The 19178-nt window shown below is 46.2% G+C and overlaps 1 protein-coding gene across 4 annotated transcripts in view; it reads right to left on the bottom strand.

Annotated features, from left to right (window-relative positions):
* Positions 1 to 6648: 6648 nt before the first annotated feature.
* Positions 6649 to 19178, bottom strand: part of LOC143208655 (retina and anterior neural fold homeobox protein 2) — a 50897-nt gene continuing 38367 nt past the window's right edge. The window contains exons 2-4 of one of the 4 annotated variants that reach the window (XM_076423248.1): positions 11101 to 11198; positions 10826 to 11004; positions 6649 to 10110 (exon numbers count right to left, since the gene is read on the bottom strand). In XM_076423248.1, coding sequence (XP_076279363.1) covers positions 9384 to 10110; positions 10826 to 11004; positions 11101 to 11198 — 1004 coding nt within the window. In that variant the 3' untranslated portion in view covers positions 6649 to 9383. Of the gene's footprint in view, positions 10163 to 10825; positions 11023 to 11100; positions 11199 to 19178 lie in introns of all 4 variants that reach the window. The other 3 variants (XM_076423249.1, XM_076423250.1, XM_076423251.1) reach the window with 3 other exon arrangements.

Genomic DNA, 19178 nt, shown 5'->3' on the forward strand with positions numbered 1-19178 from the left:
TCCCCGATTGCCGGACGTTGATGCGTTCAACGATAAATGTTTTATTTCCTACGGTCACTGGAAACGATTCGCAGTCCGGAACTTCTGTCGATCTCTGAACATCATATCAATTTTTATAAAAATCCACTCAAAACTGTGGAATAAAGGTTGCAATGGGTTTCAAGAATCTGTAGGTTTCCAACGGTTTCTATTATAAACTATATCTATCGTCAACGGGATTTTAATGTAATAATTAGATTGCGGATCTTTGTGCAAAATAAAAATGTTCGCATTGATTGCAAGACACAGGAGTGAAATAAAAATTTCTTTCTTCTTTTAATTATCCGATTCCGCTGAAACCAATACGCTGATGTCTTGAAATCTTTTTAATATGACCGCTGCTTTAAATTGTGCTGACCCATTTTTGTCATAAATGTACGAAATCCACAGTCTAGTAATAATAGATCTATGTATATATTTATTATATTCTATATAAATATTTTTAATGTAAGCTTCACTGAAAGGTTTAGCGATTGACTAAAAAAAAATCGTCTGCAAAATACGAAGTAAGAGTTCATCATTCTTGCAGCAACCCAATGAACGAAAATTATTCGCGTCGAATCGGCACGTCGCCGCAATTTAAAATCGAGCCATCCGTATCAGATCAGACACGTACCAAAAAATGCACGTTTGTCAGCTCGTGCTTGAACGCAACAGCACAAACAAGTCGCAGAACCATCCGCTAATTTGTACCTGGAAGAAACATTCCGCCAGCACACAGACCCGAGGCTAAAATTGCATTAATCTGGAGCGATGCCCTAATAAAACGACGTTTAAAATACTCTTCGCTTACCGTCATCGCCGTGCGAGCGATACCACAGCGAGTGAAAGAAAAAGCGAGCGCAGAAGCGCACGATCAATGGGCCGCGCGCATCGCCAGTAATTCACGTCGCTCAAAATTATCCATGTTTTAATTGAGACCTAATAAGAGCTCCGCGCGCTTATTCGTTTTAGCCTGGTTGAGCAGGAAGATTTCACTCGGGTCGAAAGAGAGAGAGAGAGAGAGAGAGAGAGAGATACGGTTCCTTCAAACACGAATCTGCAGAGGCTTTTAATTCAGCATGAGCAGAAAATTTATTTTCAGTCTCGGAGAATTGTCTCTCGGGCAAAGATAGTAAGAGAAAAGCGGAGAGAGGGAGAGAGAGAGTTGGTCAGGCGTGCAGCCGAGATACGCGTTGATCTGCAGGTGGCGAGCGTAGAAGGAGGAGAATCAAAGCCGAGCAGAGAATGACCAATTAACGTGGCCAGCAGCGGCAGCCAGCGACGTCGAGTATTACATTAATCAGGGTGAAAAAACGAAATTTTCCCTCAGCGTATTTTCGCGTTAAGGGGGTAACCGCGACTTTCATTTAAGTTACCTAGTGGTAGCCAAACTACCCCCGTAACTCGTTCTCTCCCACCGTCCGCCCTTTTGCGCCCCATTCTTCGCCTTCCTGCTCTCTGTCTCCGACAAAGAGGGTGAAACAGAGGCAAGGAACAGTGCGGAGGGGATCGACGGGGGTGGTCTGCCTATCCTCGTTCACTTTGTTCCACCCCTCCTCTTCCCCCCTTGCCCCCGTTACCCCTTCGTTTCATTCTTTTCGCCTGTACTCTTACGCTTTTTATTGTTTTTCCTCCTCCGGCAGAGGGGCGCGCAGAGTGTCGCGTCGAGAAGGAAAGGCAAGGTTATTTTAATGAGAATCCGGCCCGTTTGTGGCGCCATCTCGTGTCCCACCCCCGCCGCCGCCGCCGCCTAATGAACGCCAGCGCAAATATTATTTCTGCTTATGTACTCGCCAACTTAGAACGACTTTGGCTCTAATTAATAATGCTAAACAGCCGGCGTAGTTCTCTCCGACCGACTCGCCCACCGACTCACCATTGTCTAGCCTAACTGCACACCCCTTCGACCATCCCCTTGACCATACCGCGATATCTATTTCGAATGACGTGACCGTTTTCCGCGGTTTGGGAGGGGTCGCCGACCTTGATTGGTTTACTACCGTCGACGTAATTGGATCGGCTGGACGAGGATGTCTTTCGTTCTCGCAGCGGGGGTGTGGCGAAATATTGGGCGCAGAGAACAGATTTTATTAGCCCTGTTTATTTATTTAGTTTATTAGTCGACTGCCCGATTTATGGAGGATCTGCAATTCTCTTTGCGGTTTTTAGCTGTACTCGAATAATTGCAGTAGAAGCCGAAAATGTTTAAATAACAAGACAATTTATATTACATCTCTTGTAGAAATTGAAGTGTTCAGATGTTTACGAACTGTCAAAATTCCTGTGGATTACCATCTCGGTCGATACGAATAAACAAATGTTAGCACTTCGCTAAGTTCGACGGTAGATAGAAGATTGTTGCAGCTAATTTCCGGGGAAAATGAACAAGAAACTGTAGTTTGAAGATCAGATTAGCGACGACGGAGGATGGTTGGCAGAGAGGGAGAGAGCGAGAGGGTAGAGAGAGAGAGAGAGGTTGCCTGTTATACCCTGAACGCTCGGTATCCATTTCCATCACAGCCACCGAATTGTCTTCGGGACTGTTTGAGCATTCCGCCCCGCTGGTTTGGTGTTTCATTGATCTGGTCGGTCCTAAACTAGTCTTATTCGGGTCTCTTGTCGGTTCTTTACTTTGTCGGGGCAATAAGGTTAGGCAGGCCAAGCATCGAGCAATATTAGACAGACGACGACGACGGCTCTCCCAGAATCTAGGTCCTCCGGCCCCGCTCTTAACCCGCCCCGTTCCCCTTACCTGTCCCTAAACAAATTTAATAAAGCCACGATTTCCGCGCCAATTTCAACCCTTAAGAGATTGCCTGCCGCCTCCAATCTCTGCGCCGTGTGCTTAACGTAATATATCGTGTATTGGTGGCCGGCCACTTGGGCCAAATCAATTATCGATATACGTTGCGCACCGTTCGAACTTCCTCATTCCCGCGAATAATCCATAGCTAACGAACCGCCACCTAAAAAGCCGATGTTGCTCTCCAGAACGAGACATTCGAGACTCGCTGAAATAATTATTAACAGGCTTCTATAAATATTCGTTTGTAAAATTGATTGACTCTTTCAAACTTCGAACAGTGAAATATAGAAAAAAGCTTTACGCTGTCTTTGTTATTTTCATTTTCTTTAGAAGTTTCCTCGTTTACGGTAAATTCATTCGTGAAGGCCTATCGTGGCGTCAAGGTCCGCAGTCTAATTATTTGTAATAAATTGAAACTGCCTCGAACCCCGTTTGTCGTTTGACGAGACAAACAACGTGCCAGCTATCTCTTCATTCGAGGAGGAAGGAAAAAATTCCGTTCGAAAACGAAAGCAGCCCGAGACAAAGCGATTCTTAGCGCCCGTTCTCTTTATCCGACGAGGCGTAAGCGATCGTGCTAATGCAGGAGCGGGTATTTCCAAAGTTGAGCCTTTTACTTCCACCGCGTTCGGCACCACCGTCAGACAGAAAACTTTCGCTGATCCACTGAAATGTAAATCTTGAGCTCACGAATCTAATATCGGGGTGCAATTCGAAACCTAGTTTCGAAGTTACGTGTCGCGTCGAGCTTTCCGGGCGCCGAGCCGGTTACCCCCGGCGCTAAACAATCGACGGCAACTATTTCACGCGATACGACACTCGAAATTCACTCGAAAGGGTGGCGGCCAGGGCACTTGCCCTTTTATTCGACGGTGTTCCAGGAGTCTTCGCGTTCCACCGCTTGTCCACGTGCTTCTCACGCATTCGAGCTCTACACCGGGGTTCAAGATGATCGCCGGCCCCTGCCCTTTTCCGTACAACTATATCACTGTTGGCAGGCTCGGGTTCTCGTGCACCCCCCTCCCCCCTCCCCCTCTCTCTCTCACCCGAGTATTATTAGCCTTTGGAGTTAGGGAGTACGCATGGACTCGAATCTCCAGGCTCGCTCGCATGGTTAACTTCTGCAAACAGGAATTACCATTTTATTGGGCGAGTTCTGCCACCCTCTTACCGCCGGCCCCTTCCAACCCTCCGCCGCACTTCACAGCGACCCCTAACGCGCGACGATTGGAATACCTAATCGTTCAGGGACCATTCAGCACCATTGTTCCAGCTAGCCGGCGTTGTTGGTGCTGTTAACGTCGAATCGTTTCACGCCCCGTCGCTGACGCCTCTTCTCTATTTCTTGCTTTCTCAGTAGGTTAAATCTAAGTACAGTAATGCCTCGAGATATATCCACGGTATTTCTGCAAAATTTATCCCCGCTATCGCTGCGTCTACCCTATCTCCATAACTTATTGTTAGATATATCAGTGAGACAATGGTACTTTAATGACAACATTTTTTTCTTGTTTTACGTTATTTCTGACATTTTTCTCGTTTAAATGAGACCCAACGTGACATCTTTCGAAGCATATTTACTTGTTCAATCCACGATTCAATAGAACCTTGATTATCCGAACCGAGGATGTCTGAATTTGCTATTATATACCATAGGTACGTGTTTGACATGAAACATTTAATCTATCACATAGCCAGATAATTGTTCTATTATCCGAACACTCGTGTTCCACTGATCAGTACGCATACTCGAGATTCTACAAAGCTTTCGAGAGAGAAGAGAGAGAGAGAGAAGAGAGATCAGGTGTTCTATACTCTACACCGTCAACGTTTACTCTACAGTTTTTCGGGTTTCCTCTTTTTTCGTCGGTTCCCCGTGAGCTCCGGGAAAGATAACCGGCTGGCTCCCCTGCCTAAGTCATCTAGGGAATATTGAAGACGAGTTTTTTTATGCAGCCTCGCAGAGATTTTCAAAGGATCCTTTGTATACGGCGTACCGTCGCATGTGCATGAATTAGGAGGGGGTAGTTTATCAATAATTCGTCCCGTCGAAGGATTCTAGGGGCAATATTTTGCCGGGGGAGTCTGGCGGCTTTTTATTAACACTTTCCGTTCGAATATACATCTTCCCGGCTTTTGCGGATCAAGAGCTCGGTTTCTTTGAACTTCCTGGCCGTTTCATCTCCGGGGAAACTCGATGAAGAACCTTTCCTTTTCGGTAGTCGAACCACTGTTTAAATTTCCTTTAAATCAGCAATACTTGTGTGCATACTCCAAGCTTATTAGTTGCGACCCTCGCAATTTTTTTCAGAAAGATTGTATTCCAAATTGAAAGAAATATCAAATATTGTATTACCGTTTTCTTCTTTTATTGTGAATCTTATAAGTTAATTCAGTGGTTTGTCTGCAAATCAGTCTGCTGGACAATCAGGTCAAGTGAAATCAAAATTGTTCGCGATGTTTGTTGAACTCGTCTCGCTCGAAAATTGAAAACGGTGTAAATGAACGACTGAAAAAGTCGCCGCCGAGCGTTACCATTTAAAATAGTTCTCGCCAGTTCATTAACAACGAAATAATTGATATCGATCACTTCAGGTAGTTCAGCCAGTAAAAAGTAAACTTTGTCAAAGTAAATTTGTAAGCTGGTATTATTTCAGGTAGCCAAGACAGGTAACCATTTTAATCAATGAAAGAAAGATGAATAATATACGTACCAAGTGCATCATAATAACTGTTCCGTTCAGTATAATGAATCCTTTTTATTACCACGCTAATATTAACATCCCGTGTTGTCGTATGCGGCAAATCTTGTAATCGAATTTTAAACCTCTTCCCATAGTCCAATCTTGCTGAAATTTTGCATACACGCTTATACAAAACTTTGTAAAAACCACGCTTCTATTAAAATGCACTAAAAAGGAGAAAACAATTTTTTTCCTGGTTCTTCATAAAATACCGAGTCCAGTTGAATGATTAATAATATTTTTCCCAAGAATTTTAAGCAATTAGTTCACAAATTTCTTCTGTTATAAAATTAATGTCGGAATAAATAGAAAGATTTATAATAATATAAATTTCAATCAAAATAAATATGGAGCGCTAAGCTGCATTGACGTAATCTTCGTGGTAATTTTACAACGGTAGAAATTTTGAACAAATTGCTTAAAATTTTGGGGAAAAATATTATTAATCATTTAACTGGATTCGGTATTTTATGGAGAATCAGGAGAAAGATTATTTTCTCCTTTTTGGTGCATTTTAATATAAGCGTGGTTTTTAAACAGTTTTTTTATATGCTTTTTATGATTAGATTCCGATACGTGCTTGTGCTGATAGGATCGGAAAGTATATCACCAATATTCGAATGCATTAACATTAAAGCATGTCCGTGTCTATGCGGATAGTGTAAATCGACCTTAAATATGCCTGAATCACCACGCACCGGAAACAGACAAGGCAACGGCCGACGAAATATTGATTGGGAGGTCCGACCAATTTTTAATAATCACCTCTCAGCTCGCGGCGCCGACACCTTCAATTTGTCCCGGCGGATCTCCGATTTCAATTAAGTCGAAAGTAAGGCGAGTAATGAGATGCACGGCTGTTCCCCGGCTCTGCCCGACGTTCTCCGCGAAATTAATTACGGTTTAATTGAAATCGTTCTTTGAAATGCTAATTCTTTAACAAATACGCGCGACCCGCAGAGGGAACAATTAAAAATCCGTCTCGCGAATATTGTCCGCCTACTTTTCCGGCGCTTTCCATTTTCTGCCTCCGCCCCCCCCCCCCCCGACGATTCATTTTTTTTATATTTCCGTTGACCATGTTGCGGCAGTCCTCGCGCGTTATTAACGCACACGTATCGAACCGGTCGATATCGAGAGGTCGAACACCGACGCCTTGGCGAGAAAAGCCGATTGGAGGCCGACCGTTGGCAAAAGAACGAGCAGAACCAGATAAGGAAAAGGACTTTTCATCAAGGGCTCTCACAAAACGTGCAATTCCATCCTGATCAGCTGTTGTGTCGGGCTTCTGCGATTTTATTTCAATCTCCATGGGGGTCTCAAACGATACGGTGGTGTGATTAAATATGTACATCAAATTTTATTTCATCACGAGCAGGTATATATACAAATAGACGTTCGGGGGCAGGTAACTGTCTACGTTCTTCACCCTCTAATTGATTTCTCCTCGACGATCGACGCGGAGGACGACTGCCACGGCTGCCATTAGAGTACAAAATCTCCACGCGTTCACTGCCGGACTATCTATACATATAAATCCGGCAACACCGAAGTAATTTAGTCAACCCTCACACGCTCGTCCGGTAGATTCACCCATTTTCTGTTTTAAACACTGTATAACTCTCTATTCTTCTACGATTACGTTGTTATTCATTTTTGTTTTCGTTTCTGAACGGAAGATAATCGGCGAAGTGAAAGTGTAAAACGAAAGTGGATGACGATTAGGGAATATTTTATACAACTATTTCCGAGGAGCGTATGAGAGCTAATAAAATCGAATATTTAGTATATTTCTTTGTATTTAACCATCACACGTTTTTTTAGAAAGTTCTGTTCGATTATACATGAAACAGAGTTTGTTGATTTAAGGTTCAAAGTGAAACTGGGAGAAGTGTTATCCCAGGATCGTCGTAACCATCTGCAGAAGACGAAATGTTTAACCCGTAATGGCGCTCCTGGCAGTCCTCGGCCGCGTGTGAACGGCCTCGCATACCGTTTATTATGTAATTATGCACAATTGTTCGCCTTAACGTATTAATACTGCAGAATATTGTTTATGTCAAAATGCGTCTGCCTGATCGTGTCCGCGGTTTCCAATCTATATGCTACAAGAGATAGTTATCTAGCCTCGCGGTAGCCGTTGGTCCAGCGAACCTGGAGGTTGTAGATCCAGCCAACGAAATATCCCGGAAGAGTCCTGCAGGAACACTCGACGATCCTGTTCTCGGTCAAGCCAAGATGGCAGATCGATCCTCGTCGGTCATGTTCCTCGCTCCTCAACCGTCCGGTGTCCGTCAGATACAACTGACGATTCTCCGCGAAAACGTTTTTGCGAGCGCGTCCATCGGTCTCGCTCGTTCGTCCGAGGTATATAATTATCAAACAATTATACTAATCGTAGTTCGGGTACGGGGATCGGTTTACGGGGAGGACAATCGCTCACTGACTATTTGTACCAATTTATTTCATCGAGACACGGCCTTCGAATTGTTCTTGATCGGGTGTCTCGTTTAACACTTTGACGGTATCGACGTTTCGACAAAATTCAAGAGAGTTCTTCTTCCCATTCTTCTGGAGTGGCTTTCAAAAGAAATTTTGTTTAGATTCGTTCTCTTTTATTGTACTTGTGGATATGTACTGTGATGCACGAAGCTCTAATGTTTTGGTTCCACGACATTAGAGCTTCGTTCCGCGATAAGTATTTTTGTCATCTGGAAATGAGTGTTCGATTTAAAAAACCAGCGAACAAAGATTACTGTAATTGTTCACGTACTCGACGTGGAAAACATTTTAGTGAGAAAGTAAAGAAAGAACAAGAAAATCAATTATCTTATTAGTTCATAAGTGAAATATTGGAACCGTTAGAGTGATATTAAGCGAACTAGCTTTATAATGATGATTGTAATATGTATTTGAAAATTTTAATAAACATCTGACACCTCGCAACGTTTCTGTTTGCCAATTCAGACCGAACAATAAGCATCTAATTTGAGTACTTGGATTCGACAGTCACGATTTTAACCGAACACTTTTCGCCAGGGGCGAGTTAACTAACATTTTCGTTGAAACATATAACGTTATTAATTTGACAGTCAAAGTGTTAACCCTGCCGTGGATGCACTTATCTACCAATTCCGCGACTGACAGCTGCCATTCAAACACAGCGCGAAATCGTCGAAATTGACATCCGATTCGTCGACGCGTTAGTCGATGGCAGACCCGTCTGCAGAAAATTGCAAAATCTCGAAACTGTTAGAATCTGATTAAATGACCGCAACGAGCTAACGCGCTCGATCTGACAACGACCAGGCGTGTGTGCGTGTGTGTGAAATGTCCTCCCCGTATCCATCGCGCGGGCAAAATAGAGTCCTCGTCGGTGTGTGGGTTTGTCGAGCTTCGACTTGTTTAAAACTATATGCAATATATTACTTACTGAGCTGTATGGTTCAGGAAGTTACGGGGGGTCCATCGTAGCTCTGACGACTCGAGCTAGACGGAACGTCTTTGGGCCTTAAACCTACTCTTTTCTCTCCACCCGGTGACGATAGAAAACAGTCTCCGCATCTGTGACCTCTTTATTGCACTATTATCGGGGATCGCTACGCGCCGCTGTTCGGGGGATCATTGCACAACGACGGAACTCGCCGAAATCCTCGCCAACAATTAGTGCATTATCAGCAAATGAAATGTTTCAATAAAAATCTGCAGTAAATTTTACGAAAATAGGTACGAATGGCACTGTACGAAATCATCGTTTCGAACGTCCATATTTTCCAGATAACCATCATCTAAATGAAAAAATTGTGAAAATATTACGTGCAGATATCTGTTGAACGGATTGCAACATGTTCAGAGAGTTGAAGAACCATGTTTGATATTAACTTCCGGTCAGGATTCCTGCGTTTTCCGGCACAGTGCGACGTCGGAGCCCGGTAGCATGATCGGGAAGGTCGAATCCCCGTCTCGGCGACGGAACCGGACCGGGAACGATGTAACGAATTTGATTTACCAATCGGTCGGGTAATAACCGGGCAGGAGAGCCTGTTTCGATTACCGTTTGGAAACGAACGCTCGCGATAATCGTCCCTTCCTCGTCGAGGTCCTTGTACTTTTTTTGTTCTTTTCCAATGGGGCTGGATATCCGATAAACGTCCCGCTGGAATAGAAACGATCAGTTCGAGCGGTTCCACCTTTGGACAGGGGGGCCACGGGGGAACTTGTTCGCCGATCCGGTCTGTGACTGGACAGTTTCTTCGGTGCCGAAGGGTCGAAGGTAGAGTGGTTTCGCTTCTCGTCACGCCCGCGGCGTCGGGACGCCGGCTACCGTGCGGCCGCAGCACGCTGCGTCTTGCCTTCCTCGGTTGTACGTTAAACTTCAGACCATCTGCAACCCTTTGGTGATGCTCTCGACGTGCTCCTTGGCCCGCATTCTCAACGCCTGGATGCTGGTCGTGCGTGGGTCGTGGCCAGGAGGACTCGGTGGTGCCGTTGCCACGTGCCCGCCGTTCCCTATGCTGGTCATCCCTGCCGTTAGGGTCCCTGTTGATCAAACGCAGCAACTCCGTTCAAGTGTTTTGCGAATACCGATATACTGTGAATCAAACAAATATCTGAACACTACATTTTCCATTTTCCTTCCACTGTCTACTTTTAACCCTTCAACGGCGGCGGACTTGACTATTTTTCGAGCAGTCTGAACGTTCCGCGAATACTACTTAGGGTGCATTTATAGTGGAGCGGCGAGCATCGATGATACCGGCGCGGTGAAAACAAACCAACATTCGTGACAACATTTCGACACATACTAAAGAAAAAGTACATATGTATTTTCTTTGTTTTTCTTTTTTTTCACCGCACAGCTCACCTCGTTGCTCCACTATAAACCCATACTTAACGAGCATAGACGAATGCGCTAGTTCGTTTGGCCTTAAGTCTAAACGCACCGAGTCAATTCAGTTCAACTGGCTCCGCTGTCGAAGGGTTAAAGGGTTGTAATTTCATAAACAAGAAACATGCAATAATAAACACGGGCTTATTTCAAATCACGAAGCCTCTACTTTCGGTAATCCGTCGTTCGCTATCTTCTGATATACATAGAAGATGGGAAATTGAAGACACGTTTTTGGCAAAAATACGACAATTTGAAAGGTCTCTAAAAACATTGAATAGTTTTTCTTGCGATCAAATGTATAAATCTGACTTTGCGTAATGAATAGTTCCGCAGTAGAATATGTTCTTAGGAGGTTCGTCTTACCAGGCACGGCGTTTCCAACAGCGGCGACGTTTGGCGGCGACGGCAGTCGTCTCGGGGACGTCAGATAGCTGGGATATCCGGAGTGTGGTGCAGCCAGGAATCCGGGAAGCGCGCTCAAAAGTCCCGGAGGGGTGAGCCAAGGGTCCCCTGGCAGGCCCAGAGCCGGTCCCGCCACGTTTCTACGAAAGAACAGACAGCTTATCACTCATACAGTCACACGACAATTTCCAACAAACAAACAATTCCCCCTACGAGCGAACTTTCCCAAGAATTACCTCATATTGGTAGCGTGATGGTACTCGCTGAGCCCGAGTCTCGCGGCCTCCATTTTCTCCTGTCTGCGCCATTTTGCCCGCCTGTTCTGGAACCACACCTGCAACGAAAACACGCGGAACGCCGCGTTATTAAATCATCATCCGCTGCCGGCTGCAGTGTCACCGCGAGATTGCATCCAATATTCCGGTACAAAAGAAGTCCCGTGGTAAATAAGAGCAAGCGGAAGCGTCAACACAATCTGGAAATCGCGGTTGAACTCGGGTAAAATTGCGTTCGGGGGCGGGGAAGTCAGGCGCCAGGCAGAGCAGAGGAGGAAAGTCAACGCGAAAATTTTTACGCGCGCGCGAGACGACAGAGGGCTTGAAGGGGGTTAGAGACATCCCCTAACGGCGGAGTAGCTAGAAAATGGAGTTCCTTTGGCCCGGCGGTGTACAGGGCGAGAAAAGTCGCTGCCAAACCTCCCTCGTCTTCTGTTTCGCCGTCCTTTTCGAGCCTCTCCCCGCCGGATTGTCTCTCTCTCCCTCCCGTCGAGAGCGTCTCTCTCTCTCTCTCTCTTTCTCACTCTATCGTTTTCTCTGTCTCTCTTCCGGTCGGTTGCGCTCGTTTCTTCGGCTCGCTCCCTTTCCGAGGGTCGCAGAGAAATGTCTCTGGGCGGGGCGGTCCACCCCTGGAGGCAGGGGCAAGAAAAGGAGGTAAGAAGGGAGCTCGTAGGGTGAGTCCGCTCGCGGGGACCACCCTTCGACATCAAGAGGGTAACGAGACTGCCGGGCGAAATCGAAAGTGAGCGACGTGGAGAGAGTGAGAGAGAAAGGAGGAGGAGGAGAGGAGGAGAGGAGAAGCTTCAAGGTGGACCCAAGAAAGCCGGGAGCGGCAGCCGCTGACGAGGAGGGATGAAAGGCTCGGTCGGCCATGTTGATTTCTTTATTGTAACATGGCTGCTGTTGGCAGCCGGTTAAAGTCTGTCGCGATAACCATCGGCTGCTGGCTTCTCGCCTTATGAATTATTCAGCGCTGAGGAGACACGCCGATAGGCCCTATCGAGCGTGTCCGCGACGAATCTGCGTGGTCCAAGCTAACAGCGTGGGCTGCAAATGGACCGACGCTACGCGACGGACCCATCCGTGACGGTGAGGACCATCGCTACCTTAGCGGCTACCTTTTTTGGCCATGAAAGAAACGCGAAGTCATGGCTCTGCCGATAGGATAGGTCTTTGTGGGCTGCTTTGGGATAACGGCTCTGGTTCGAATTTTTGATGATTTTCATTCTTGAGGATTGAATGGAGCGGCTTCGAATTATGGTAGTACGTAGCCTATCTTATGTAATGGGAAATTAAACTGATAGGAATGTTTCAACGAGTGCAGAGCGAATTTGTTGGTAAATAGTTTGTTATACGATACGATCGTTAATGTGATTCGTTTATCACGAAGTTCTTAGAGTTAGAATATGTTTATTACTCGTCCAAATTGAATTTATTTATGTTCGCATCGTAATACTTGTTCCAGACATATCGGATTCTCGATGTCAGATAACACAAACAGTAAAAAACGTCCGTTGTCAATCATTTTCTTTCGTAGTCATTGGTTTAATCGTTTAATCCATCCCAGAAATTGCTAGATTGCCCTCGTATACAGGATGCGCTGTATAAACCAATTCGCAGTCCCGATACTTTGGCCTCGAAACCGGATTCCTCTGGAGGACTTCCGTCGTAGTTGGTATCATCGTCTCCGTCTCCCGCAGATGAAGCACGGTAGCCTACGTTTCAACCAAAACCCACCGCACCGTTCCCATAGCCGCCGCGCCATCTCCGCCACGGTTACACCGTACCTCTGTGCCTCGTTTTGTTATGTAATCTACTCCATAATTTCCCGTTTAACTCCCTGAATTCCCTCGGCTCATCCGTCGATCCGAAACCACCCCTCTCTGTATGAAACGAGGCGGGGCAGGTGTGTCGCGTTCGAATAATAAATATAGAGCAAATTGAATGTTCCGAGAAACGACAGAGAAGCGGCCGAAAACGTTGGAAGAAGCGATGCAAGCCGGATGACACCGGTGCTATGGTCGGGGGCGAGAGGGGCGGGGAGGGGTTAGGACAGCGAAGGGGGATTGATATCGAGGCATTCCCGGGCTCATCAGGACGATATTCCGCTCTCGAGGACGAGAAGCAATTTTCTTTCCTGGCTGCGTGGATGAGGCAAGCCCGTGGACAAGATGCCACGTAGAAATGATGGGAAAATAAGCGAATTTCCCTTCGTATCTCTTATACATATATTCGCTTCTTCTCGTCGCTCACTTCGTCTTTCCTCTCTCGACACCGTCTCTCCTCCTCCTCCTCCTCCTCCTTCTCCTCCATCCAAAAGAGGAAAGTCGCTGCTGGCCGAGCCATCCAGCTCTCTCTCTCTCGTGCCCTCCTCCTCTCGCGGAAATATAAAGAACAGGGCTAACACGGCTTAACCATTTTACGTCGTAAATTTATTAGAGTAGGTACTTCCACCTTTTCCATCTCCAACCAGTCTCCCCGCGTTTCTTCCCCGGCCTTCTCGAGCTTTCTTCCTTCCAACCCCGAGAACCGTCCCGCGCTCACCCCCGCCTCGTCCTTGTCTACCCGCGCGACGCTCCCCGGCAATGATATTGCGAAGGTAAACTCGCTTAGACGGTTTAAATGCAAGAAAATTGGAATAAAATGGAAGTAATTCCGGGATTAAAATTGGACGTTGCGCGTCGCGCGCGTGATCGCTCAGGTCCGACGACTGCGACGGCTTCGGGAGCCTCGGCGATCCCAGGGAGTGGCAGTTTTGTTCTGCGAAATTATTTAGACAAGCGATACCATTAAATAAATTAGTAAGAAATAAACTGCGTTCGATTATCAATACAAACAGAATTCTATTCGCAGCGTAGCGTTCAGTGTTCAGTGTTCCCCGAAGTGAAAAATTCTGCGGAAAACCGTGTGATCGGCGATTAAATTTCGATTCGGGATCTGGGCCGATGGCACCGGCTCGGCGCGGCGCGACGCGGCGCCGAATTTTCAATGCGCCGTGTGTCGGGACACGCGGGTAACACATGCTCGGAAACGGTGGCCGCCGAAAACGCGTTCACGCCAAGCCCCGTTACTTTCGACAGAAAACCACTTTGCCGTTGGCGCTTGGCCAGTCGGACCTGGAAAATGTCGGTCGGCGTACGGACGACGCGACGCGACGGACCGGGAAACAGAGTGGTCGTGTACAGGGAAATATCGACGTTAATGTCGTACCCGGCGGCTGCGTAACAGCTTTCCGAGATCGGTCCTCCTGTACTGTGACACGCGTTGACGAGAGAGAGCCACGGTCTCTCTTTCTAGTTTTCTCTTTCTCTGTTCTCGATGAGAAGGCGCAGCAACGTATCGCGGGCGAAAATCAGTTTTTCCTCGCCGTGTCCCGCCATTTCTTTCATCGCTGGCTCCTGCCGTCTTCTCCCTGCTCTGCGCATCGTTCCGGGACGATGATCGCTTTATCCTCGCTCCGACGACGGCTCTTCGGCTCTCAAACACGGATTAGCGCCGGTAAAAAGGTATTCGAGAGCCGCCTCACGCCACGACGCACGCATTGTCGCTCCGCCGCGGTATTAACAGATTTCGGCCATTGTTCGCCGATCAAGGTGGTCCTACACGGCCCTTTGAAAGAGTTGCGGACCGGCAGAGGTGACACCGCGCGTCTCACGCTCCTGTGGTCCTGGTTTTTTTCACCGATCTTTGTCCCGATCCACTTGATTCGCGGTGGCGCGACGCGCGAGCATAATCGGCGCCCTGCCATGCCCGCGAGGGTGGTCAAAAATCGGTTGAGCTGGGTTCTAAAGAAATTTCCCGTCGATTTTGAGTGGTTCTTATATTGTAACGACTAGATTCCATGCATGTATTCTACCAAATTCCTTCCTCTCACGAAAACTTGTCTTCACTAATTGCGAGATACTGGAACGATACAGGCATTCATTTCCTTGTTTAGTCATTTTAAATGTCTTCATTGTCCTTATTCGATCTACATACATATTTCTGTGATGAGAGTGCATCACATCCGCAGTCTACTTATAATGCGCATCCTGTCTTCGTTATGTCAGGAAAAGATGCTGGCAAATGAAATAGTAATCAAAATTGTCATTTAAAATTGATTGCTGCAATGTAAAGTCGTCAACTTATGCAACTTATGCAAGTGGCTTCACTAATTTAAGCGGCCACACGATGCAAGGCCAATCTATTTGCAAATGAACGGAACCTGGATCCTGTCTTCGTTGTGTCAGGAAAAGATGCTGGCAGATAAACTCGTAATCGGAATAGGCTATCATTTTAAAATTGTACTGTATGTGTTAACAAATAAATAAGTACACGTAGGAAAGAAATCTTGTCTTCGCCGCGATAGGAGAGATCCTCCTGTAGACGTAGAGGAAATAGGAGAGCGAATGGTTATTTTTCCGTCGGGTGTCTTACAAGTCTATCAAAGCGCTATATCGAGGATGCAGGAAGGAGAAAGGAGAGTGGAGAGGGGAGAGGGGAGAAGAGGGGCGGACACGTTTCGAATATAAGCCTAGATTCCGGTCCAGAGCACCGTGGTATGCATAGAGAAGGGAGATGTTTGGAGAGGGTTGGAGTCTATTATTCACCGTGCTTTTTATACCCCCTCCCCTCCGGGGCAAAGCCTGGTTCTCCACCCTAGTCCATACTATCTCCCCTTCCCCGGGGCCGGGCCTGTCAAACTGTCGTGCAAATTCAATCCTATACAGTCGTTCTCATTCCAATTCGGTTTCGGAGCGTGCCGAAAGGACAGCGTCTGTGAATCCGCAGTGCGGATACGTTCCGAGGATAATTGACGATGCGGCGTGACTCGTGCAGCGTTCGAGTTAAATCAATTCCGCTGGGTGGTGGCGGGGGTGGTAGTCGGTCGGTATCTAGTTAAACGGACCGAGCTGGTTCGCCGATAGCGTCGACTTTGGTTACGATTTTGATCCTCGACGCGATTTTACAGCCGTGGCACCGCGTCGTTGACAATTATTTCAGTCGAGTTTGTAACTCGCCGATGATCGAACGGAATTTATTCGAGTCCCCGGACTCGGCTCGGTGACGAACCGAAGTTTGTCGACCGAAATTGAAGATTAGTTTCCAATTCTGTAGACAATTCCGCAAACTCATTATTTAATTGTTCGCTGACAGTGAACTGTAAACGGCAAAGATGAAGGTATTTTTTGAGGTCATGGTTGCAAGTGCAGAAAAATGGATGATGATTCTTATACCATTTCCGACTTAATCCGTAACGCAACTTTTTGTGATCTTATCCGATTGTTCTTGATAATTATTTTCATAGAAAGACAATTACATAATTTCAATTAATCTCGGATTGAATTGAGTAGTGATATATTTGAATTTCTACAGATTTTATAGGGTAATTTAGACAGAGTTTTGGATTCGGTAAAGGATGTCTAGCGAGGCTGAGCGCCACTGGCGAGCTCCTCCAATAAAGCCACCCCTGTCGTTGCGTGTAATCACCCTTAAACACTCCAACGCCCCGACCTAACCCCGGCGTACAGCGATACAATACTAATGTGCTACAAATAACATCCCAAACACGAGGCGATTTCACTTTTACAATGAGACTAAACGGCTCCGTGTATGCCGAGGATACGCCACGGATCGTTCTACTGGTAGTCGAGAGGATCCTCGCCCGTTCCCGAACAATAAGTTGTTGTGCGTTCTTTTCACGCTGGATCACGATCTCTCTCTGTCACAAAGTCATCGAACGATATACGTACCTCGATCTTTTCAAGGAAGCACGATCTTGAAACTACCATCTACACATATTACTCTTACAACGATCAATCGAAACGAAAAATTATTTGCAAATGGTCAACTCCAATTGTTTGGACATGTTGTTCCTACAGTTAATACCATTTAAAAATTATTTACAAATATTTTGCTTAATTGCTGAACTGGCAACAGAAGAAAAACAATAAATGCACGGATTTCAGTGAAACATACCGTGTAAAAATGTTGAATGAAATTCAAACGAGCTTTTCATTCAATCCAGTATTATATTTTCCGTCGTTGTTGATTGTGACACTTTTATACGAGTCATTGTTGGTACACTTGGAACGAAGAATGGGGTAGATCAGAGGATTTATTTCGGACATCGAGGAAGCAGGTTCGAAGGTACACTAATTATTGAAAGTTTTTAAAAATACCGTGTCAGAATAGTGGAAGGATATTTCTGCAGAGCTGAATCGCTGAATGCACCGAAGCGAAACATATTTATTTGCACAGTCTGTCGCTATTCATCGAGCCGCGAGAATAAATATACGGATATGCCGGTTATTTAATGATCGTGAATTTATTCGAAGTATCAAAGGTATCGTGCGACGGATATTAATCGCGGGATAAAGATCCGCATAATCGGCCGGACTTGGAATTGGCCTAATTCGCGTGGATATTCTATTTCGCGTGTTCTCGCGCCATTAATCGAGGCACCCATTTAAGGGAGGTATAATGCACAGTGAGTGGGAGGGGGATGAATGTTATTAATACAGCTCGTCGAAGCCATCTAGAAGACAAAGGATTATTAAATTGCGGGTAATCTAAAGGCAGACAGATGGACGGTGAAGGTAAGCTCTCGTAATTCTTAAAAAAAAAAGAAGGATCCGTTCGCCAACGAGAATAATATACTGGCAATTACGTAGGGGATTGAACATGTTCCTTTTTTCTCTTTCATTCTTTTCCACACGGTGGTCTCTCTTTCTCTCTCGTTCGTGTTTCCTTTCTGTCTTTCTTCCGAGAAGGATTATGAACGATCGACTTTCTCAATGATCGGAGAAACACGGAAGTGTCAAGAACACGATTCGTGCCCTGAAATTCGATCCTTCTTATTAAGACCCTGTCGACGTCGAAGGAAAAGGGGAGTTTAAATCGAACGGAGGATACCGGGCTCGCTGGTACGAAAGAAAAATAATTCCACGGAATTATGAACGTCGCCGGACGGTATTGTTTAACAAAGTACCTTCAGGTTGCTCCAGTTAGTCGGATAATAAGATATTGTTAGCTTAAATTGCGTATTCGTTGCAGGTTGCTAGTTTTTGTTCGACAAAGTTTCTGAAACAAGGAATTACAAGCAATTACTCAGCTATTTCCTATTTCATTTTTGTCTTAAACGAGATTTTATTTAGATTAGGCGATAGTGCTTTATACTGCTTTAATTCATCCAAGATTTTCCCGAATCATTCTGCATAAGGGAAATCTTTCGTCGAAGCAGCGTTTACGCGAAAATGTGACGGAGGCGGATTCCGCAGAACGTCCACGGATTAACAATTCCTCGGTCCCGTTCAATTAATCCGGCTCGAGCGGCGCAAGAGACTCGTTTGATCGAGATATCGCGTTGCCCTTTAACGAGTAACCGATGTCAAACGCAGCCGGAGACGAGTGGCGAAAGGAAAGGGAAGCCCGAAGTCGGTCTCGCCGGGGAATACACCGAATTCGAGATATATCCAGCAGAACTAACTATTAATTTGGTTCCCAGGGTGGTAGTAGACACGAGGCTCTGAAGGGGGGTTGTGTGGGAGGGCAAAAGAGAGCAAGAGAGAGAGAGAGAGAGAGAGAGAGAGAGAGAGGCGGAGGAGGCAGAACCAGAAAAGCCTTCGGGGCAACAGATTACTGTGCACAGCCTATGGATCTCCTCTCCCCTTCGCGTTTCTACCCCCCTGCCGCAAACCCCCACCGTTGCCCATCTCCTGGTCGGACGTGGCCGGCCCCGTGAAGTTAATAATCATCAAAAGTCACGGTGTTTGTCGAGGGCGGTCGCCCTTTGTGCGCCCACGCGTGCTCCTGACGCTAATATGACTCCGCCCGGGCTTTATTACGAGTTATTAGAGTTATTACATCGGCGACGGATTTTCACGTGCAGCTACGCTGCTGCAACCGGCTCTGCACGCTTTCCTAACATCCCCTTTTCACCTTTTTTCTGACCGGACCTTTTAATCATCGTTATCGTGGCCCGCTATCACCCGCTATATTTCTCGCACAGGAACGACTATGTGTTTCCAAAGGGTTTTGCATCGTTTAGATTTGCTCGC

The sequence above is a fragment of the Lasioglossum baleicum genome, chromosome 5, assembly GCF_051020765.1.
Source record: "Lasioglossum baleicum chromosome 5, iyLasBale1, whole genome shotgun sequence".
Classification (NCBI taxonomy): Eukaryota; Metazoa; Arthropoda; class Insecta; order Hymenoptera; family Halictidae; genus Lasioglossum; species Lasioglossum baleicum.